The sequence below is a fragment of the Rhincodon typus genome, chromosome 6 (genome assembly GCF_021869965.1).
Source record: "Rhincodon typus isolate 14 chromosome 6, sRhiTyp1.1, whole genome shotgun sequence".
Lineage (NCBI taxonomy): Eukaryota > Metazoa > Chordata > Chondrichthyes > Orectolobiformes > Rhincodontidae > Rhincodon > Rhincodon typus.
In genome coordinates, this window is record NC_063337.1 from 44,295,398 (window position 1) to 44,320,491 (window position 25,094).

At 39.4% G+C, this 25,094-nt stretch overlaps 1 protein-coding gene across 3 annotated transcripts in view; it reads right to left on the reverse strand.

Moving 5' to 3' along the window:
- The window catches only part of LOC109928522 (cytoplasmic dynein 2 heavy chain 1), a 534,366-nt gene that overhangs the window by 284,634 nt on the left and 224,638 nt on the right, over window positions 1–25,094 (reverse strand). For all 3 annotated transcript variants that reach the window (XM_048597671.1, XM_048597673.1, XM_048597672.1), the window contains exons 61-66: window positions 20,954–21,040; window positions 18,786–18,912; window positions 14,596–14,737; window positions 8,361–8,470; window positions 5,924–6,022; window positions 3,268–3,391 (exon numbers count right to left, since the gene is read on the reverse strand). In XM_048597671.1, the coding sequence (XP_048453628.1) occupies window positions 3,268–3,391; window positions 5,924–6,022; window positions 8,361–8,470; window positions 14,596–14,737; window positions 18,786–18,912; window positions 20,954–21,040 (689 nt within the window). The remainder of the gene's footprint in view (window positions 1–3,267; window positions 3,392–5,923; window positions 6,023–8,360; window positions 8,471–14,595; window positions 14,738–18,785; window positions 18,913–20,953; window positions 21,041–25,094) is intronic.

Sequence of the window (25,094 nt, forward strand, 5' to 3'; positions counted from 1 at the left end):
TTCACAAAGCTTATTATTTTCTGCTATGAATCTGCAGACTATGCACAGTACAAATCATGCATCAATGAAATACATTGTTTTCTAACTACATGCGATATTTTTTTAGGGAAGCTGAGTCAAACAAACATTGTGAACCTTTTGACCAATATAAAATTAAGACTATCTGAAAGCACACAAACAAATAGATGAAATAATACTGTTTCAATTACGCTTTGTATATAGGTCAACAAGCATTTAAACTACTTCAAAGACATAAAAATTTTCACAGTTGAATTTGTTTATTACATTAACGTAAAAAGCGGTCTACTGCAGGGCTTTAATGTGAGAAGTGCAGCATAATGCTATAAATTTAGGACACCATAGCAGGCTGGCACTACTTCATCTTTTTCCTCCATGCCCAAGAAAGGGGAATCAAAAAAAAGGTAGTGGATTAGCAGGAGATGAGACTTCTATGTAGCTAGCAGACGTTGCAAGCCAATTGAGCATTATATTCGCCAGAACATTAGGAACATACATGGGACTTTTTTGTTGGCTGTTGAGTTTTCACCATGATGAGATGATAAGAAAGTGTACATGGGGCTAGATTTTACCAAGCCGGCATGGATAACTCTTCATTAGAAACAGAAGCTCATGTATTGCTAAATGTATTGCTAATTTACATCATCACTTTGACAGCTATTGTAACTGCAGCTACAAGGATCAAACCACACAGGTGGTGGTGTTCCATATATCTGCCCTTGTACTTTGAGATAATAGTGCTCATGGGTATAGAACTTTGGTGAATTTCTGCAGTGCATCTTGTAGATGGTTCACACTTCTGCTACTGAGTGACAGTGATGGAGGGAGTGAATGCTTGCGGATGTGATGCCAATCAAGTGGGCTGCTTTGTCCTGGATAGTGTGAAGGTTCTTGAGTGTTGTTGGGGCTGTACTCATCCTGGCAAGTGGGGAGTATTCCGTGACACTCCTGACTTGTGCCTTGTAAATGGTGGACAGGCTTTGGTCAGGAGGTGAGTTGCTTGATGCAGGATTCCTAGCCTCTGACCCTGCTCTTGTAGTTAATATTTATTGGCTTATACAGTCCAGTATATGGTCATGGTAACCCTAGGATATTAATAATGAGGGATTGAGCAACAATAGCACCATCGCACATCACGGGAAATGGTTAGAATCTCTCTTGTTCAAGATGGTCACTGCCAGCATTTGTGCGATGTGATGCTGCAGGCCACTTGTCAGTCCAAGCCGAGATATTGTCCAAGTCTTGCTGCATTTGAACATGGACTGCTTCAGAATCTGAGGAGTCAATGGTGCTGAACATTGTGCAATCAAAAAACATCCCCACTTCTGACCTTATGACGGAGGGAAGATCATTGATGAAGCAGCTGAAGGTGGTTGGACCTAGGACACAACCCAGAGGATCTCCAGCGGAGATGTCCAGAAGTTGAGATGATTGTCCTCCAACAAACACATCCATCTTCCTACATTTCAGGTATGACTCCAATCAGAAGAACATTTTCCCCTGATTTCCATTGATTTGAGTTTTGCTAGGGTGCAGACACTCAGTCGAATGCAGCCTTGATTTCAAGGGCTTTGTCACTCTCACCTCACCTCTGGAATTAATTTAGCTCTTTTGTCCATGTTTAAATGATGGCTGTAATGAGGTCAGGAGTTGAATGGACCTGGCAGAACCCGAACTGGGTATCACTGGGCAGATTATTGCTAAGCAGGTGCTGCATGATAACACTGTTGATGACACCTTCCATCACTTTACTGATGATTGAGAGTAGAATGATGGGGCGGTAATTATCCGAGTTGGATTTGTCCTGCTTTTTGTGTACATGACATATCAAGGCAATTTTCCACATTGTTGCATAGATGTCAGTGTCATGGCTGTACTGGAACTTTTGGCTAGGAGCGCGACAAGCACAAACCTTGAGTACAAATCTCCAGTGCTATTGCCGGAATGTTGTCAGGGCCCATAGTCTTTACAGTATCCAGCGCTTTCAGCTATTTCTTGATACTACATGGACACTGTCTGAAGACTGGCATCTGTGATGCCATGGATCTCTTGAAAATGTCAGTTTTTCTGACTGAAGATTAGTGCAAAACATCGGCTGCAGCACTTGGAACAATGCGATGGGCTTTTCTATCATTGAGAATGGGGATGTTTGTGGGGCCTCCTCCTCCAGCAAGTTGTTTTAATTGTCCGCCACCATTCACAACTGGATGTGGTAGGGCTGCAGAGCTTTGAAGTGATCATTGGTTGTGGAATCATTTAGCTCTGTATATCACTTGCTACTTAAGCAATTGGGCAGACAAGTAGTCCTGCGTTGTAACTTAACCAGGTTGACACCTCATTTTTAAGTACGGTTAGTGCTTCTCTTGACATGCCCTCCTGCACTCTCCATTGAACCAGCGTTGATCATAGAGTTGGGGTTAGGCCGAGCGATGAGGTCACAGATTGTGTTGGAGTACAATTCCGCTGCTTGTTGATAGTTGCCCAGAGTGCCTCGTAGATGAACAGTTGAGTTGCTAAATCTGTTCAAAGTCTGTCCCATTTAGCACTGTGATAGTGCCACACAACACAGTGGAGGGTATTCTCAAAGTGAAGCCAGGACCTCTCCACAACGACTGTGCAGTATTCACTCGAAAAGTCCTTGATTCATAGCTAAATAGAACCAAAGCTATATGTGGTGGTTGTATAAGTATAACCAGAGGACTCAGTGATATATAAGTTGAAACATATGATAACTTCAAGATGCATTACAGGGCCACGTTTTGTCCAGAAGCAGAGAGGTATAAAAGAAGTGAAGGTGTTTCCACCATGCATGCCAAATTCTTTTTATCTGTGAACAATACTCCAGGATATTGTTACTTTATGAAATTTGTAATCCAGATAAAGCATGTGTAGACATAAATGAAAATTAAGTACTGTTTGTGCAGAACATTTACATAATATTGAAAATATTGGAAATGAAAGGCGAATAAAAGTACTTGATCTGACCCAAGACTATCCATGATATCATTAGCAGCATTATACAAGCACAGAATATTAGTATTAAATGAACTCGTCAAGAACCATTCCTTAGGTTTCATGCATAATGCTTTCGTACATTCACAGTTACTACTACCCGAGCACCAAGACCTTTCTGTTCTTTCTGAGCACCAGGCCTGATTTCCAAACCGCATCATTCAGCTACTCATACAAACAGCATCATGTGAATTATTTTACTCCACTTAACCAAAACGATTGACTAGACTCACTTACCCTGAGCAATAAGATCCCTTCTCAATAGCGGATATAGTACCGGCTCAACTCCGTCCATCTCTTGAATAATTAGTGTCTTCCCAAAGCGCACAGCCAGCTCCACTGCTGTAATGAAGTTAGAATCCTGTCCAGTCGTTAATAGAGACAACTATTTAATATTTAGCAATCAGATATATTGTAAAATATTGTTATCTAGTGAAACAGAAAGGTTCAATTTACACTTAAATACAAAATGATCATAATTTTAAGCATGTGTAGGTCATGCACATCTCCCTGACAAGAATAAGCTTTTTACATGAAACTAGGTATACTCTTCAACAATAACTTTTATGCATTCTGTTGAATAAAAGCACACTAGAAGCAAGGGCAGCAAAGTGGTTTTCAACTGCCACTCCTCTTGCCTATGTCCCCTAACATCGCCCCAGATTGGGGCAGATCGAGGCACCCTGATACAAGCCAGCAGGCAGACCATGCTAATTAACTAATCGTGAAGCTACCCCTGCTCTGGCCTCCAGGAACAGAGATAATTATGGTGAGAGGATGAAGTTGACCCTTAATTGGTCATGAGATGACTACTTAACTGGCCTCAATTGGCCCTGCGCAGGAAAGCTGAATTTGGGTCTACTTGCCAGAATTTTATTTCTATGTGGCAAGAAGGAAGTAGCTATCTGCCTACTTCTAACCCACTTGAATACCCTTCTCCATGCTTCTCAGAAGGCAGAATATTCTGACCAATGTTTCAGGTGAATGATTTTTCATTAACTCTGTTTTGTTCCCCAAAGATGTTTGACCTGCTGCATATTTCCAGTGTTTCTGTGTTTATTTCAGATTGCCAGTATCTGCAATATTTTGATTTTGTTCAAGAATCAGAGTTGGCCTCAGGCGATGGCCTAGTGGTATTATCACTGGATTGTTAATCCAGAAACCCAAATAACCTTCTGGGGACGGGGTTTTGAATCCCGCCACAGCAGATGGTGGAATTTGAATTCAATAAATATCTGGAATTAATAATCTAATGAAGACCGTGAATCCATTGTCGATTGTTGGAAAAACCCGTATGGTTCACTAATGCCCTTTAGGGAAGGAAACTGCCATCCTTACTTGGTCTGGCCTACATGTGACTCCAGACCCACAGCAATGTGGTTGACTCAAAACTGCCCTCTGGGCAATTAGGGATGGGCAATAAATGCTGCCTAGCCAGCGATGCCCCTTATCCCGTGAATGAATAAAGAAAAAAAAATTTCAGTACACAGCCACAACCTTAAACATTCACTCCCTCCAACACTGGTCCACAGGGGCAACAGTGTATACCTTATTCAAGGTACATTGTAGTATCTCAAGGCTCCTTCACCTTCCATACCCATGGCCACTACCTAATAGGATAAGGGAAGCAGATACATGGGAACATCACTATCTGCAAGTTCCCCTCCAAGCCACGCACCATCCCGACTTGGAAATATATTACTGTTTCTTCACTGTCACTGCGCCAAATTCTGCATGTCCTTTATGAACAACACTGCAGATGCATCTATACCAGGTACACCAGGCTGAGAGGTTAAACAAAAGGGCTCACCACCACCACTGTCACAAGGGGAATTAGAGATGAAAATCAAATTCTGACTTTGCCGGCAATGCTTTCATTTTTTTTAAAAAAAGTTAAAATAATGCCAATGAAGTCAAAGAAGTTTATACCTGGGTCATGGTTTAATTTTTTGTGCTGTTTGTTTTGATGATTTCATCATAATTTTAATTATTTTCATGAATTTAATTTGGAGTTTGTTTTATTTAGATTTGGTTACAAGAGAAGAAATTTGAGAACAATTTTCTCAAATTTAATAGCTGCACTCCTTTGAATAGAACCCCCAACGATGTTTCAAGGCAGAGAGGTTTATAAAACTAAATGTGTGGCACTCCCACCAGCTTCCTATCCATCCCCAACCTATGAACCAAATTATGATGGACTAGGAAGACATCAAGCAGCTTTGTCATCTTTAGGCCTTGTAGGGGCCTCCACTTCTGGGTAGAGAAGGCAAAAACAAGGCATGTAGCCTGGCAACTTTCACTATGGGGGCTGCCATCGGGCAGTAAGATGGGGCTACCACCTTTGTGTTTTCCTTATGTCTTTGGCCAATAGCAGTTTTAGCTGATACTATCATAGAAACCACACAAATAATAAATTCAACCAGATATATTCAAAGAAATTTTAATTTACTGAAGCATAAGGCTAGATGTAAGAAGATGCCATGGTTCCCCCACATGACCTAAAAATACACTGGGGAGCCCAGCCATGAGCCCAACTGCCGTTCTGCAACTATTTAATGGCAAGAAACAGAGATAATTGCTGGAAGATTAAACCCCTGCCATTTTCTCAGGGCAGAGGACTGAGAGTCTTGGAGAACTGTCAGCATCAGCTTTATATGGTCCACAGCATCAGCATTCTGATATGGGTAAATCACCAGTGGGATGATGCCCCTAATAGCCTGATGCCTCCGACACCCTTGTCAAATTTTCAACAAGTTAGAAAAGTACAGTTAAGCAATAGGAAGACTATCCAATTGATACATGTTCTCCCCTTCAACTCCAGGAGAGTATAAATCTAGCCAATAGAGTTACTTTGTTCTTTATTCACTTCATAGCGTGCTGCAAGAATATCTACCTGTTGGTTAATAACTTCCAGGCGTGCCTCCTTTAAGTGACTTTTTAACCACTCTGTGGCACGTGAAGATGGATCTATTATGAATGGGCAAATACGGCTCTAAAAAGAGAAACATCAAAAATGTGTAAAGATAAAAAGTACATGCACTTCTGCACACATATTCAATACAGAATGTAGATCCACGTACGGGAAAATCACCAAAGAAATTATTCCTGCAGTTCTTCCCTCTTCTACTAGAAAATTGGTCATCCATCAAAATTAGGAATGTATAAGGAAGGTGCATTTAAATGCTATCTTCTGAATATTTTATCAAATAATGTATGAAAATTGATGTATGAATTATTGTTTATTCATAGAATCATCTTCCATGTTCTATAAGTTGTATTTTCTGTATAAAGAAAGGTCACGGTGGAAAACCAAAAATTAACTAAAATTGATCATTAATCTTAGGCAGCTATAATGCTTCCTAATTAAGATTCAACAGAATAGTTGCCTTGCACATGATACAATTAATACCACAAAGCAGAAAATAGGATCTGAAAAGTAAGTGGGTACCTTGCTCATAATTCATGTTTGTTAATAAATCAAAATATGAAGGACCTCAAATTTTATCTGACACAATACTTTAACACTAAACAAAAGGTGATGCTTTAACTAGTAATTTTCTTTCAAAATGTTGAACACACCATTGCTTTAAATAGGCTAATTTGAAAGTTCATTGAGAAAGAAATTATATTCCCAGGGCATATCTTTATTTTTTAAACTAAAGGAAACTATGATAATATGTTAAAATCTAGTAAAGTGCACAAACAGAATCACTCCGTCTGCCAGAAGCCATACGTATTCAACAGCTGATGCAGTTTCACACTATAACACAAATGATCCTCAATGGCACTTGTGGATGTACTGGGCCAAGTAATTCTATGGCTACAACCAATAAAACGATAATGTCAGCTTTCATTACATGTACAAATTGGATTTGTTATGAAGGAAGCATGGCATTCACATATTGAGTGACAATATTCAGCCTATTTCACAAAGGTATAGCAGTGTAAAATAAGCAGGAACATAGAAAAGATTCCAAAGGCACCAAATTCCTATCCTGATTTTCAACTCATTGATCTATTTGAGAAGCAGTGAATGATGGAAAAATAAATAAAAATATTATTGGCATTAATATAAGCTAAGAAATGACATGTAATCAACGCAGAAATAACATTCCAAATTACAAAGCAGAAAGATGAATAAAGCAATAAAAACAATATCAGTTGATTATTGATAACTGGAAGTTCAGGTATTTTGCATAATTCAACAATCTTTAATAATTACAAAAGGCTTAGACTCCATTCAATAATCGTTAATAAATTAGTGCCAATTTAGCAAACAGATGCAAATAAACATTAATACTCATTCAAAAATATTAAAACTGACAGTTACAACTGAGTTTTACTTTCACTGAGCTATAATTTGAAAGATGGCATAAATATTTAGGCTTTGTAACAGTATGCATACCCACCTTTGTAGAAATTCTCATCAATTTTATCTCCCAATCTATTCCGTATGTGAATTGGAGGAGCAGAGTGGCAAAATTTGGACGAACAAACATAAGCTCATGACCCAGGCACTTTTTACCCCTGAGCTGCACCTGCAGGTCACTGATCAGCTTGTTACTTGAAACATTCAGAAAATGGCAGTTGACCAGTGGGCAGGAATAAATGTTTGACCAGAAGGTGGAGGGATTATGCCAAGCTGCTTTCACATGATGGTAAAGTGAAAGCAGTTTCTCCATTCAGTCCCAGGTAAAAATGCAATTGGGGTTCCTTTGACATAATGAGATGAAGAAACTTGATTTGCATTAATTTGTGAAGAATGTATCTGTTTCTGGCCAAAAGCACCAGTCACTTTACTTCAATAAGCCATTACAGTCCTGCCACCCAACCATCCCGTTTCTGCTAAATCTTAAGTTTCAACTTACTCATTAATTTTATTTCTCAATTAAAGAAATACAGAGAACAATTGATAAGAAACTTTCCAATTGTTCTTCTGTATTTTCAAATACTTTTGAGTTTGGTTTCTATAATGAATGAAGCAAACAGTTTTAGTAAACTGAAGTATAGATTAAAAAATACAATATAATTTATATAATTTATACCTTCACTAATTTTACAAGGGCTAAATAAATTGACTTAGAAGATAATATTCAAATGGATGTCAACACATTACTAATTGTTAGGAAACAGTCAATAACAAAATACAAGAGAATAAAATCAGCTGAAGGATTTTATTTATACAAATTATATGCATTTCTAAATTTATGTATGTATTTTTATTGAAATTGTTGCCTCAAAAATTTTATGCACAGATCAAATAGAACTCATTTTTAATTAAGACATATTAACAGCGTTTGCAATAAGGACAGATAAATGAGTTAAATTACCTGTAAGATGACAAGAGCATTTTCCACAGAGAGGTCATCTGACGGCAATCCTTCACTCTTCCAAATCAACTGCTCACTTTCAGTGTAGAGAAAATGACGAAGATCAAATTCTGCTCAAACAAATATGAAGGTAATTATAACTGTGCAGATAATGTTCCATCTCACTTTCTTCTTCACCTTCACCTTCAACAAATTACTCTCGACTATTTTCACCAATGGCAGTACAATGTCACCAACAAATATACATTGTCCTGTTCCTCCTAGCTTATATTTCCTTCTGGCTAAATCTAATATAGAACTTTGGAGCTCTTCTCAGTCAGAAACTACAAAGAAGAAATAAATAATTACCCATAGATGCTTCCCTGCATTGAAGAAGCTATTTTCTTTGATTCTGTGCAGTGCAAAATTAGTGGGCAGCCAGATGGCTGATGAGTTGGTGGTGAACACCTTCCCACCGATATTTGTCGCTCCCACAGCCAATTAACATTCTGTAAACTTCTGCCTCTTACTCAGGAGACTAATCTAATTAGCCAGCAGCTTTAGTCTCAGTGACAATATCAGAATCTGTGATCACTGATGGCACTACATGTAGTCCCAGAAATATACGCGGCAGGATCCCAGATAGGGCCTCATGATGAAGTTTGAAGGAGGGCCTACATGGACAGCACTGTGTCGGAGGGTCAGACTGGAAAAGCCAGAGGGGCTGAGACCATAAGAGGAGGAGAGGAAGGTTGATTTTGAGGGATGGGCCCAGTGAGGAAATGGGGCCAATGAAGGAAGCTGACACGATTTCCAGCCCAAAGAACAAGCAGAACATTTACACACCCCACAACCTCCGATGTCCTCCTGTCAAGCTCACAAAAGGCATGGAGTCTGCCTCCACCACAGTCTCAGGCAGTGCATCCCAAATCCTAAACACTTGCTGTATGAACAATCTTTTCCTCACCACCATTGATTCCTTTGCCAATCCCTTAAATCAATGTCCTCTGGTCTTGGCTCATCCTCTATTGGAACAGACTTTCCCTTTCTACACTGTCCAAACCCATCATGACATTGAAAACTTCCATCAAGTTTCCTCTCAATTCCAACAAATATTCTCTCAAACCTTAAGGAAAAGAAAGCTTCTCCAATCTAACCATGTAACAGAAGCATCCCATCCCTCAGCCACACTCATGAATCTTTTTTCCATCCTCTCCACCTAAATGGCAGAGCCCCGAGTTAGATATAATATGGCAGCCGAGACCTTATCTATAATTTATAAAAGTCCATCATAACCTCCTTGCTTTCGTACTTTGAGGTTGGGATTGAGGAGGGAGGATTTTTTGGAGCTCAAAAGAGGAAGAAGAGTGGTATACAGAATGACATAATTAGGCAGAATGCAAAACTTGGATTTCAGGTAAAGGTGCGTTTGCGTTGTGTTGAACGAGAATGATGAACATCCATCTACTGCCAAAAGACCCAGAGAAAGATAGATGTTGCTGCTTGAAGGATCGAGGGCAGTAGGAAGAGTTCCTAGCCCAGTCACAAAGGCATAACCAATTGTACAGTGCACCAGAGCAATTGCCCACCATTGATGCTACTTCCATCCAGGTATATTAGGAACATTTCAAGTCCATCATCTTTGACACCTGTGTCAGAATATCAGGAAAGTTGACGTTTCAGGTCAGGAAAAACGTCAACTTTCCTGTTCTTCTGATGCTGCCTGGCTTGCTGTGTTCCTCCAGCTCCACACTTTGTTATGTCTGACTCCAGCGTCTGCAGTTCTTGCTATCTCAGAAAATCAGGCTTGCTCCAAGACAGAACTAGGAATGGTTTGATGCCAATGAGCCAATGACACTCAGGCCTATGATTCAGAACAAAAGTAAGCAGTCTTCATCATTTGGCAAAGCCACCTATATACCAAGCGAATGACGGCAATGTGCCACCAACAGAAGTCTGAAGTCCAATGACACATTTTTGACATGAAAGACAATTGTGAATGGAGAATATACATGAGATTCAGGTTCATGGTGATCAGTATGATATGCACATCTTCTTCCAGGCAACGAAGGTCAGCTATAGAGCAACTGGAAAATTGCTGGACAGCACCCAGCTTTTCAAGGATGCCAATGCCAGTTTTCAGCTTCAGAAGAAACATTTTAAACTTCTCCTCAAATGGGAATCCACTGTATCAGAGCACACCCTCCAAATGATCCCACAAAACCTTGTGGAGGATTCTCTCAGCGATCTACCAACCATCGATGAGCTTAAGTAGGCTATCCAACAAATGAAAACCAAAGAAGCTCAAGGGTCAGATGGTATATCTGCTGAGGTCTACCATACTGGTAATTATCAGCTCAGATCACAACTCTATGAGCTCATCCTCCATCTCTGAAACAAACAGGGTATCCTCATAGATTTCAAGAACATGACCATTATGACTATATACAAGATGAGAAATCAATTTGATTGTGAAATCTATAGAGGGGTTTCCCTCCTATCTATCATGGGTAAGATCCTCCTCAGCTATCTATGTGCTGTCACTGAGGAGTTCTTCCTGGAAATCCAGTGTGACTTCCAAGCACCCAGGTGTTTTAAGAACATATTCCTCGTGGTTAGACAGGTCCTGAAAAAAACCTCAAGAGCAACATCTAGAATTGTTCCTTGCCTTCAGTTACCTGATCAAGGCATTTGATTCTCTAATTGAAGAAGCCTTGTGGATCTTCCTCCAGTGCTTTTGCTGCCTTTTGAAGTTTGTCACCATCCTGAGACTCCTACATAAGACATTACTGTCCCAAGTAGTAGACTTGAAACAAGTATCTCTTGCATGGAGGCCAGGGTAAAACAAGGCTGTGTAATCACCTGTATCTCTTGTTTCATCATCAACCTGAGCATCATCATACACCCCACTTGAGAGAACATCATGCAATGTCATTATCAATATCGTTTGGACAGGGAGTGCTTCAAGCCTTGTTCACTTCGAGGCAAAACCAAACCTCATCTCCACAGATACCCTTGGCCTTTAGTTTGCAGATTACTCCATACAGGCAATGGAGAGAACACTTAACCTTTTCAACATCTCATATATGATCCTTTGAACATCACCAAGACAGAGGTGCTCCACAAAGCTTCTCCAGGTCAATTGAGCACATTGAACCAATGGAGTGGCTCTGGAGAATGTACAAAATTTCCCATTTTCCACCAACCACCTCTGCTGAGAGACTTCCATCAATGAATAAGTACAGCAACACCAGTGCTGCCTTCTTCAAACTGTGACAGTGCATCTTTGACAACAGCGACCTTTGGAAGTGAGCATAGGTCCTGGCCTATAAGGCTGCTGTGTTGATTATCTTCCGTACTGCAGTAAAATACAGTCTATTGTGCAGTCTACTGATGTCACATTAAGATCCTTGAGAGTTTCCACTAGCAGAGCCTACATTGAACCATGGAGATCCAATGGGAGGACTGCCAGACTAACAACAATGGCATCCATGAAGATGCAATGAAGCCTTGCTCCTGAAGAACCAACTCCAATGGATGGGCCTGCATCCTTGAAAATTGCTTACCTTAGTAGGTTTTCTTCTCAGTGCTGGCCAACTCTCAAAGCGGGAATAAAAGGAATACGCATAAGGAAATATTCAAAGATGCCTGAAAGCATGGGTATATTGACAACACTGACTGGGAGGAGAAAGCTATCGGCTGTTCAGCATGGCACCTTGTGTCATCAAGGCATAGGCGACTGAGGCTCGGCAACTCAACTGCAAGGTGGGGGAAGGAGAAGAAAGTCAGCAAGCTGCCTAAGAGAAAATGAGAAAATGAAGTGCGTAAACAATGATGCCAATTCTATCCAAATGCTCATCCACCTCAAGCTGTAGGCTTTAAGAATCCTTGCAGAATTTTGAGGAATTATCCCCAATGAGAGTGATCTTGGACAGTGACCTTTACAATGCATAGAAGGGAGGGAAAGCTGAGACTGCAAATTCAGCCATGTCGCAAAGAATGGCAAGTACAAAATTGGACACTAGCACAATCATTCAACAAAGATTAAGCAAAGAAAATTACTATTTCTTCCACAAATAGAAATGTCCTGAATTCCTTTGAAACAATCAATGCATGCCAACCATGAAGCATAATGGTGCAAATAATCTTCTGATTAAGCTAGTCTCAACAAGTTACAGTGATGCTCATATGAAAAACATGAAATCAATGCAATAAGAAATACTTATGCATCAAATCTAAATTTTAAAACACCCATTCCCTCAAGTTTTCTTAGTTAATAGCAATGCAGTTGGGCAACAAAACTTCAACTGTGAAACAGAGACTCCAGATCTGACCAGGAAGCTCTTTTCTAGTCAACCTATAGCTGCTGTATTGTCATTTAAAAGTGAGTCCCACCACTGAAAGGTTTCTCTGCCATGTTTCTTCCATGCACACTGACAATGTTAGGAATTTTCCTTTTAAGTGATTGCAAAAGAGGAAGAGAACGTAAGTTGCGCAAAGTTGCAGCTATCACTTTAGGAATAGCACACTGTTGACAAAATCCCAACCCAAGCTTCTTTTATAAAGCCTAAGATCTCATTTGCCTTTTCTACTACTTTTCAACCCACTCTATCAATTTCAGCGATTTGTGCACATACACCAAGGTCTCTCTGTTCCTTGTACTCCATCTAGAACTGTAGCTTTTAGTTTATATTTTTGTTTGGTTATGGGATGTGGATGCTACTGGCTAGGCCATCTTATATTGTCCATATGAATTGCTCTGGAGGAGGTGGTGGGTGAGCTGCCTTCGTGAACAGCTGTAATACTTGTAATGTAAGGACACTACCAGCAAACTGTGAGAATCAGTGATATATTTCCAAGTCAGGACAGTGTGTCGCTTAGAAGGGAACTTGCAGGTGGTTGTTCCATGTATCTGTTCCCTCATCTTCTAGGTGGTAGAAGTTGCAGTATGGAGGGTGCTGATGGAGGAGCTTTGGCGAGTTACTGTAGTGCATCTTGCAGTTGGTACACATTGCTGCCACTTTATATGGTGTGGTGAAAGGAGTGAATGAGATTATGGATGAGTTGTCAATCAAGTAGACTAATTCATCTTAGATATGTTGCTTCAACTCATTCTTCCTACCCTAGTGAATCATTTCAAACTGCATTTAATTTCATTCACTGTTTCTGTCCATTTCACTAGCCATATAAAGTCCCATTATCCTCCTTAAGATATTTCCAAATATTGAAATTGTGCATTCATACTCATCTAGGTCATGAAGATACATATAAAGAAACAGCTGCTGCTTGAAGAATGGACAAGCAGAGCTGACAACGCAGATGTAACACTGGATGTTCACCAAGATTTGTAGGAGATTCTAGCTTCCACTATTACTACAGCAGAGCAGGGTTACAGGTATTCAGGGACAGATTCATCCCATTAGAAAATAGTTATTGATGGTTATTCAGAGTCTTGTGTATTATGCAACCAGGATTATATTAAAAGTAAAATAATCCAATTCACATGTTCTAATACAAAACTCAGGCCAGGCATCTAAAGTCCCAACTATCTATATCTGCAAATGCTACAGTTTGGACAACCATCAATTTTCATATCAGTTTAGCAGATGAACTTTCTAATTAAATACTTTTCCATATTTCCAAGCTAACAAAATAAACCTTTGTAGTATAGTCTGACAATTATGACTCTGTTCTAATTTTGAATGACTAAAGTTTCAGTATTACAGATAGAAAATCTAGAATTATAGGGTCATAGAGATGACAGCATGGAAACAGACCCTTCAGTCAAACTCGTTCATGCCGACTAGATATCCTTTATAAACCTAGTCCCATTTGCCAGCATTTGGCCCATATCCCTCTTACCCCTTCCAATTCATATACAAATCCAGATGCCTTTTAAATGTTGTAATCGTACCAGCATCCACCACATCCTCTGGCAGCTCATTCCATATACGCATCACCCTCTGCGTGAAAAAGTTTCCCCTTGGGTCCCTTTTATATCTTTCCCTCTCATCTTAAACCTAATATCACCTAATATCATAAATTTCAAAATGTAGGAAGTTAAGATTACAAAACAAAAAAGAAAAATATAATAAGCAATTTATTCTCTTCCTCTGGTGTCTTAATAATATTAAATGCTAGGAAAATATGAATAAATGCCTTTTGACTAGTGTAACAGAGGAAAGGACACAAAAATGCACATCAACATATTGATCAATGACTGGAAAAAGTTAATAAAAATACATTTGATATTTACTTTGAAGCCCTGATAATTTCATCCATTCTTCTAAACTGGCTTTTCGCTGATCTTCTGGAGCGGCAGACAGATAGGTGATAAAAGCAGCAGCCAGTTGTGCTCTCTTCGGCAAAGTATTTAATTCTTCTGTAATCTCTGCTACCTAGAAAGATTTATAAAAGGAAGAGTTAGAAATATTCATTTCCTATTTTCTTCCCTTTCCTTATCCTCCTGAGGGCACAGTTCTAAGGGTAATGAGATCGCTGCCACTTTGCCCAACTTGACATACTTACATGATCTTAGAAGATCTTAGATACTGAGTATTGACCAAATGTTTGATATGCAAACTAATAAGGTCCCTCTTAGTGGAAGGGGTTGGTAGTGTGAAGTCACAGCAGACCCTAGCACTATCTTCACAAAACTTTCATACAGTTGCAATTGCCTGTAGTGGATCACTGGAAGAAAAACAGGATTATTTATCACTTCTAGCCCCAGTAATCATAATGCTAATTCAAGCCAACTTACTCCTATCCTACCCTCTGGGGATGGTGCAGAGTAGAAAAGTTCAGTGGGGTTTATTGTGAATGATCGGGGTGTGCATTCTGGAGTTACCCTGGAGTAGGGCTGGATTTTTTTTCAATAATTTCTGGTTAACTATTCATCAGAACAATCCAAATTCTCCTACTCTAGTTCAGAGTCAAAGACTTTCATAGAGAATCACAAGAAGCAGGGTAATTCCCCATTGGAAGTTGAAACCTCTCAGATAATTCCTATGAAGGTCAATAAGTCAATACTTCCATCATGTCCTTCTGCACATCCAATTTTCATAAGCTAAAGACTGGAAGATTTGGGCTACATTATTGTGGAGCCACCAAAGAGTGACCGGGAATGGTAGGCAGGTGTGGAGTTCTAAATCAGAATGTTAGAATTGTTAACAATATTTTCTCCTAATAACATGACAGAATTCCTTTTCCCATGAGCCATGTTTTAATGAGTAGCATCACTACATCACAAAATATTCACTGAAAATCAAATCTGAACTTTATCTGCCACCTGTAGTGAATTGTGATAATTTTGAACTTGGGGGGCATGATGGCTGAGGTTCTGCATTTAATAATGCAGCATAGAAATACACTGGATACATAGTTAAACGAAGTCCAAAGAGTATAGTTGGTCTTGTGTTAGAGAAGGCTATAAAAGGATTCATAAACAAGGTTGAATATTTTGAAATAAATGCACTGGGGTCAGAGATCCAATAGAAGCCACAATGTGGGGTGCAATGTAGCAAGGACTAAAGACCAGATAATGTTGGCAGGACACCAAATGAGTTAAGAGTTTGCAGAGGATGAAACACATGAGGCTAATCAAGAAAACATTGATGAAAAGCAGTCCAGAGATGACAAAAGCATACGTGAGGATTCAGTGGGCATGAGTTACATTGTATCAGGAGTAGTCAAATTCACTGCCTGTAAATATATTCCTAACCTGTTTAAAATGCATGTTTCCTTCACAGGAAGAATCAAATTTATTGGGTCACAAACTAACTAAAAGCTTCGGAGAACTTCACACAAGATTTGCAGTTTCAGTGAAATTAGAATATTTTCACTTCACACAAATTCTACATTGGAAAGGCACTATTTTACAAAGCAACCCTCATACCAGAATTCTCCCACTGAAAATCTAGATACACAGGTAATGATGGGACAAAGGAATCCTGCTGAGACTACTGATCTGTGCACCTAGATTTTTGATATGCATATCGTGCAGTTCAGCTTTCAAACATTCGGATTTCTTTGCTATGAGAGGAACTAGACAAAGGATTTCAGCCTGGAAAGTGACTCTTGAGAGGAGAATTTGATGCTTACAAATAGCAAATGGTATGGGAATCTACTTAAATTGAAATATGGGAATAAGATGAAGAGCAAGTTCAAACTAAAGATAACTTTAGGATTAATGTGAAGCTTTTCTTTATGATCAGCCATTGGAAAAGAACAACAGGCGAAAGATTTGGATATATTTAGGTAATAATTAGATGCTACAACATGGGAATTGTAGGATCATTCTTGATTAATAAACTAATATGGATGAATGCCTTTCCTTATCTGTAATTGTCCTGTAACCCTGTAATGCCTTCCCCTCAGGAATAGAAAATTACAGCACAAATTTATATAAATATTTTGCATTATAAAAATGGAAATAAGAATTCAAAATAAAAATATGAATATTAGACAATGTATAACTTTAAAACGATGAATGTTTTGAGAGGGAAATTAGGGAGGGAGAGAGAGATCAGAAGTCATGGCCAGGGCATGTGGTCTCAGGGCCAGAACTGTCAGCAATCGGGATAATGACTATAAATTTATGTTAAAATGTTGTCAATGCTGAAGATTGGCTTATCAAGAGGCAGGCAGTCCTCCTGGCCTGACAAAGAGCCCATGTATATTAAAAAGTACAGGTTAGTAAGTGAACTGGATTGTACACAAGAAAGGACATGCAATACTGGATGTCAGGTAAGTAATATGATAATTGAGCTAAGAGTGAAGGGCTCAAACTAATGCTGTGACATTATTATTAGTTGGGATACATGTACATGAGAGCTAGGAGGGCGCAAGAATATATCGCTAGAAAATACCTGAAGTAACAACTCAAAAACAGGGGCAGGAATAGAATTCATTGTAGGTTATCCTTTGGCCATGTTTAGACAGATAAGAATGAGACTAGGCAAGTGCAACCCCAACCAACTGGATGATACTGGAAAGGAACTGAAGCAAAATAATATGGCCAACAACGTCAAAGCTGCAACCTTCAAATCTGCCATTAAATAAGACCATGGATGATCTGGCTGCGGTCTCAACTCCACTTTTCTGTCTGTCCGTTGCAACTCTTCACTCTTTTGTACGTTAAAAATCTAATAGGACCTTGAATAAATTTGATGACCCAGCCACCACTGTTTGTTGAGAAAGAGAATTCCACATACTAATTACACTCAGAAGAAAAAAAAATCTGCTCATCACAGTCTTAAATGGGAGACCTCTTTTATAGTTTTAATGTAATCATAAATTTAGAAAGTGCTTGTTACAATTTTATCATGGCATAGCTACTTGAGTTCAAGAATAATTCAAACAAATTAATTGTTCATCATTTAGGACTCAATTGTTTTTACAAGAGCTCTGATCATTTTAAAATGACAGATTTAATGTTAACTCTCACAGGGATTTTTCTGCCCGGTCAGAGACCTAATACAATTTCCCCATCTGGGTTTTGTGCTGGTCAATCCTAGCACTATTGCATTCCTTCATTTTCTTCACTGCAGTGTTAAAAAAACAAAATAATTCAGTAGATGTAACATTTCTCCTGCATGTACACTGCTACATGGAAATATACATTTTCTACTATATTTCACAACAGTGCAAATAATAGCTTTCAATTTGCCTTCATGGTCACACTGTTGCCAAGTTGAGAAACGCAAAAACGATATCCATGGATGTGTTCAAACACAAACAAAAACTGGTCTCCAGCCACTAATGTGATGTCTGACAATCAAGAGTAACTTCAAATAATAAAATTGAAGTCTTATCACATCAGGACACTACGGTTTGTTTTAATCTTAAAGTCATTTTTAATCAGCATAAGACGCACATCATTTATTTTAATGAAATCATGAATCTGAATATTTTAACTTAATAACAAAATTCTAAACGTATATTATTTTTGAACAGAACTCAACATCAGATAATGATGCTCAACATCAGGGAACACCCATTCTTATGCATCAGCATATTGGGGATATACAAGCAGCACAATTGCTGTTGTGGGGTGAATATTAACAGAGATATGTCTGGCTAAGCTTATTTCCATGTTGTGATTTCTACATTTTTCTCAAAATCCCATTGAAAATGAATGGGTCTCGATGAAGTTACAACTTAAAGTTGCACATTTAACAGAAAAAAACAAAGCCATTAGTTTTCACATGTTAACCACACATGCTGAAGACAATAGTAAAAGTTCTGGTGCAATTTTGCAAGGGAACTGTCTATGCCAGTAATTTGCAATAAATCTGGCTGTTAGCCTTATCAAAATTGTAAACTGTACTTCCTAATTGCAACAGAAATATCTCTTCTCATGTGGTCACAAGAAAGTCATTACAATTGGAAGACTACCAGGATATAACGTTTCAAACGATTTTGTCGAATTTCAAGAATGAAGCTTACTTGCGCATTCCACCTTCTGTGTTCCCCATCAAGTTGGCCAATCAGTTTTTCAGCTGCCTCTATGGTCTCCTGAGCTTTATTTACTTCTGCTTCTAATTTAGCTGCTTCAGTTGTTCTGACCTGAAATCTATTTAAACAAATGGTGAAACAATTTTAGTCTAAATCACTACAAGTAGTAAGCATTTAAAATGCAATGAATGATCATCAACAGTCAGTCACAAAAGATCAGTGATCTAAAATAATTACTGAAATAGTGAGATTAGATTTGAAGAAGTTTCTGCAGAGAGAGGGTTGTTGAAGTGCAAAATACTTTGATATGGGGACTGGTTGAGGCAGACACTGGGCTATGATGTGGGCTATGTTGAGAAATCTAGAAGAATTGAGCAAGAAATCCAGTGCGGACTTTCTTGACATTAAGTCCTGGCGTCCAAAAGAGGTTCTCACAGAGAACAAGGTGTAGAGCTGGATGAACACAGCAGGCCAAGCAGCATCAAAGGAGCAGGAAAGCCGACGTTTCGGGTCGAGACCCTTCTTCAAAAATGGGGGAGGGCAAGGGGATTCTGAAATAAATAGGGAGAGAAGGAGAGGCGGATAGAAGATGGATAACGGAGAAGATAGGTGGAGAGGAGACTCACCCACATCCACAGACCTTGGCATCTGACACACGCCAGCAGCTCCATACCATCATAACACAGCTCCGTTCCACTTGCAACACTTCTGGATTTCAATGCTACACTTTGAAGAGAACCAGCACCTCTCATTGAGATTCTGCTGTAAGGATACTGTGCACATTGTGACAGGCACCTGGCTGACAGACTGGAGCAGGCTGCATTCCAAGGCTGACTGCTTGCTCTCCTAAACCACCACTCACCTTGTGTCTACTTGGATGCTCACACCAGCTCTACTTGCTCTTCCTCGCCTCACCATGCCTTGCCTTTTAACACAGGCACAAAGCCAAACAGCTTGTTATGGCTGTCAGCAGTCACCAAAGTCCAGGGGATGGACATGTTGCTGCACATCAGCAAGCTACATCAGCATTACACCTGCACCATGAACATGGTCAGGCAACTGCCTGGAGCAGTCAAGGATAGGAGCTTCACCTTGTTGGTATAAGGAGCCAAATGTCGGTCACACCACCAGCCGTCTTGGTTCTTCCAATTCTATTATGGGCTGTTTCCCCCGGACTTAGAGAAAGGGAGGGAATGAGTAAGATAAATGTGCGTGGTACAGCCATTTATACTGATGTAGGTGGGTGAGGGATGGTGAGTCCTCTCAATCGAATGAGTGTGAAGCACAGAGATCATGCAGATGGGTCATGTGGGATGGATGAGTGAGAGGGGGATGATATTTCATGCAACAGTGAGACTAGTACAGCATGAGCCTTGGTGGGAAGTGGGTGCAGCTGCAGGGATACAGTGAGTAAGAGGTAGCAGAGAGAAAGTGATGGCACTTAACCTGGCAGAGCGGAAAAGGACCTTTTTCCGACTGCTGGTCAAACCTCCAGATGGCAGGGATCACACTGACCTGGATGGTAATCTAAGGTCAGGCGTGACACAGGTATCGGAGTTGTGGCCCCCACCTCTGCACTTCCAGGTCCCTGCCACAAAGCAGGGCACCAATTTATTCTTCTCTGACAAGTTCAGGACAAATGTGATGAATTGTGTAGGGCAGCTCTGGAATGCCAATGTATGTCACAGAGTGTAACAGCTTTTTAAAGATGCATTGGTGCCAGGGTTGACATTCTATTCTGGGATATCCCAGGAGTGGTGAGTTCTTCCAGCTACAGCAAATGGTAAAATCTAACTATCATTGAATGAGAGTGAGCCATAGGGGTGTGGTAGCTAGTTAATGAGGTAAGTTTGGGAAGATAAGAAAAAACTCACTAAGCCTCATGGAGACAGATAGCCAAAACTCTGCTAAAATATTGTAATATTCAGCCCAGTGCCATTTTTAGGCAATTTTAAATCACGGAATAAAGGGAATTTAATTAAAAGAAAAGAGCAATCTTGTATTAGTTTTGGATAATTCCAAAGAAATTTATAGACAAGCTGGGAAATATGACGCCCTTCTCTGTTTGGTTCTGTTATGATTTGAGTTAATATTAATATTGAAATAATATCATAATATTACAGTCTAATTCTGAAAAATATCTTCAAATAAACTTTTACTTTTCTTTAAGTTCGGCAACTTTGCGTCCCACACTGCAGAGCTTGACTTCCAGATTCTGTTTCCTCTCTTCGGTTTTACTTAGGTTTCTGGTCAAGAAAAAGATAAAATGCTGAAGACATATGCTGAAAATCACACTGGTGTGAGAAACATATGCAAAAAATCATTAAGCAAAATGGTGCATCAACGTATCACCAGATTATCAAATCGATAAGTTACAGCAACAATATTAAAGAAATGTAGCATCATTCCTGAATACCTGGTACAATAGTTACACTCTTGCTTTTTCCACATATTCACACACAAGCCTGGTTTTATCTTGAGAACGTTATAGTATTCTCAGAATGTGTCATAATTAAAATGGAGCAACAACAACATTCAAAGTTCAATACTATCCAGGACAGCTTGATCTGAGCTCCTGCCTCTGGATTCAATTTGTATCTGTAGGGTTTTAATCCCACTTTTCCTGGTCTATCGGCTTTACTCTAGATATACAATATTCAAGGCAGTTCTAACAAAGGAATATTCCTGATTTTATTTATTAAAGCAAAGTACACAAAAAACTGCAAAAATCTTACCCATGCAATACCAACAATCATGAGTGAACTATTTTACATGCACATGTCCGAAGATCAGAAAAGAACACGTGATCAGCCTGCTCCATCTCAATTTCTCATCATTGATCGATTGACCCCGCTGAACAAGCTAAATTTTTGCTGTGAGATAAGTTGTTTTATATTCTTTTCATATAAAGAAGCTGTTTTGACATTATCTAGTCTCCAACACATGATCAGTTTGACTACTGCCAAACATCACAAATGTATCACGTTTTCCAGTCAGTTTGATCAATTATCTCATAAAGACTTGCTTGTGTCTTCGCGGGAAGACACTTATCTCTTGCTTTTCATGAGCTTTAACATAAAACTTGTGCTTGCTGTTCACCACTTTTACGTCATCCAATCAACTGTATTATATTTATGCAGCACAATTCTGTGACAATTACAAATTCAGCTGATAAATAGTCCACATTATCACATCTGGTTCACTGTATCTATTTTAAACAAAACTTTAGCTTTTCCAGCATTACTATTATAGTTTAGTCCAATACTGCTGAGTTTAATGCTTAATGAAAACACGTACACATTCCTTCGGCTGAACACAAACATTTTTAAAAACCAGTGACCTTTCTAATAATTAGATTATTATCAGGTTTCATTCGTTTTCTCCTCACTTCATTTAACTTAATTTCATTTCGGCTAACCAAGTAAATTTCAGGTTACCATCTATCAATACATTCACTTCATCGCCTCCGCACTTGGCTGCAGTACAAATAGTCTACAGGATGCACTGCATCATCTCCATTCCTTCCAGTCTCCATTATTAAGAAGAAAACCATTTTTTCATTGTCACTGGATCAATGCTCTGAAATATTTTACCTAATACTACCACAGGAGTACCATTACTCGGAGGGCTGTAGTGATTAAAAGTAACGGCCCTCTATCATTTCTCAAGGTAACAATGGTTAAAATTGGGCACTATTTCAAGGCAAAACCCATCAATGTAGCAACCATGCTAACAGCAAGCAGGGAAAGTAGCCAATCACATTGAAGCATTCAAAAGCACAAAATTAAAAGCAGTGAATTCCTTTGTACTAATTTAATTTTTTAGGTTGCAAAACAAACAATTAAATTAATAATTAACATGGAACCAAAACCAAGAAAACATTTCTTTTAACTTGAAAAATATTTCATTTATTTGTCATAAAAACTTGATATTCCACAGAATAACATTTACTTTCTAGCATCGCTGACATTGTTAAAAAGCATTTGGAAAGTTCGTATCCCATCAAGAACCCAGTTAATCTGCATTCAACAAGGACTTTTTCAAGAGAGTTATGCGTTTTAGCTCAAAGATGTGCAGAGCTGACACCAGTTTGACTGTTTGAACAGGAGTTTTATTTACAGTACTTTAGAAATGTCTGCAGCCTTCCAGTTTAGTTTTAGTTTCTCCTTCTCAAGAATGGATATTCCACTCCTGAGAAGTGGCAGGGAAAGTGACAAGTAGTCAGGCAGGTTGGCACCAGGGAGATGCCCACCCCCCTCCTGCCAGCTCAGAACTAAGGCTCTGAGCTGGAAGACTTGTGGTCAGCGTTCCCAACCTGTCACCAATTAAGGCCCATAAGTGGACCTTATTCCACCATCATTCAATTGACTGTGTTTCCAGGAAGCAAGAAAAATGGAAGTCCTCCTGACTAGTAGAATTAAATTTCTTGCCTATCAGTTTGGGAGGGTAGTAGAGAGCTCAATCTTTCCTAATCTGGGAATGATTGGAAGCATGGATGGGAGACAGGAGGATGATTACTGATAGCCACATCCATTCTTGTATCCAAATCTTTGACACTTCCCACCCAGCAACCTCTTCTCGTCATCCAGCATTCCCTACATCTACCTGCCTTTCCCTTCACATTAACAGCAACGTATTGTCTCAGAACTCTTGTTTTATCATCCTCAAAGGCCTCCCACTTCCCAATCATCCCTTTATTTGCAAATAGCCTCTCCCAATCAACTTTTGAAAGTTCCTGTCTAATACCATCAAAATTGGCCTTACTGCAATTTAGAACTTTAATTTTTTTTATCAGATTTATCCTTTTCCATAACTTATTTTAAAAATAATTGAATTATGATCACTTGCCCCAAAGTGCTCCCCTACTCACACCTCAGTCACTTGTCCTACCTTATTTTCCAATGGAAGGTCAAGTATTGCTTCTTCCCTAGTAGGTACATCCACATACTGAATAAGAAAGTTTTCTTGTACACACTTAACAAATTCCTCTCCCTCCAAGCCCTGGACACTATGGCAGTCCCAGTCTATGTTTGGAAAGTTAAAATCTGCCATTACAACCCTTTCTTTTTACAGATATCGGAGGTGTCCTTACATATTCGCTTCTCAATTTCCCACCAACTACTGGGAGCCTATAATACAATCCCAGCAAGGTGATTATCCCTTTCTTATTTCTCAATAACTTCACTGGATGATCTTCCAGGAATATCCTCCCAAAGTATAGCCATAATGCTCTCCCTAACCAAAAATGGTACCCACCCCTCTCTTCTCTTGCCTCCCTTTCTATCCTTCCTATAGTATCTAAACCCTGGAACATTAAACTGCCAGTCCTGTCCATCCTGAGCCACATTTCTGTAATAGTTATGAATCCCAGTCTCATGTTCCCAACCATGCCCTAAGTTCATCTGCCTTACCTGTCAGGCCTCTTGCATTGAGGGTAAATGTAACTTAATTTATCAGCCTTATCTCATTCTCTGAAAGCTCTTGTTGGCCTTGACTATTTGACTTGCTCCCCTTATCTCCTGTACCAGCCTCAGCCTTTTCCCACTATCACTTTGGTTCCCAACTCCCAGTTATCAGTTTAAAACTCCCGAGTAGGACTAGCAAATTTCCCCGCAAGAATATTGCGTTCCCTTCCAATTCAGGTCAAACCCGTCCCTCTTAAAGAGGCCATTTTTACTCCTGAAAAGGTCCCAATGGTTCAAAAATCTGAATCCTTGTCCCATGCACCAGCTCCTCAGGCATGCATTTATCTGATAATTCCTCTTATTTCTACTCTCCCTTTCACATGACACCAGTAGCAGTCCAGCTATTACTACCCTTGAGGACCTACTGTTTAACTTCCTGCCTAGTTTCCGATATACTCTCTGCCAAACTTCATCCCTTTCCCTACCTATGTTGTTGGTACCAACGTGTACAATGACATCCTGCTGGTCACTCTCCACTTTCAGAATACTCTGCACTATCTCCAAGACATCTTTGACTCTAGCACCAGAGAGGCAACGCACCATCCCGAAGTCTTGCCAACAGCCGCAGTTTGTGCCCCAGACTACATAGCCCCCTATTACAATCACTCACTTGGAATCTGACATATCCCTCATTACAGTAGAGCCATCATGGTACCAGAAACCTGGCTGTTAGTGCTATATTTTCCTGACAGGCCATTCCCCCCTACAGTATCCAAAACTGTACACTTGTTTGAGATCTCCTAATTTTTCCATCAAATACCAATAAATTAAACAAATGAATTCTAGAAAGGGTTTTCAATGATATTTTAAACAGTGCAAGTGTAGAGGTTCCCAC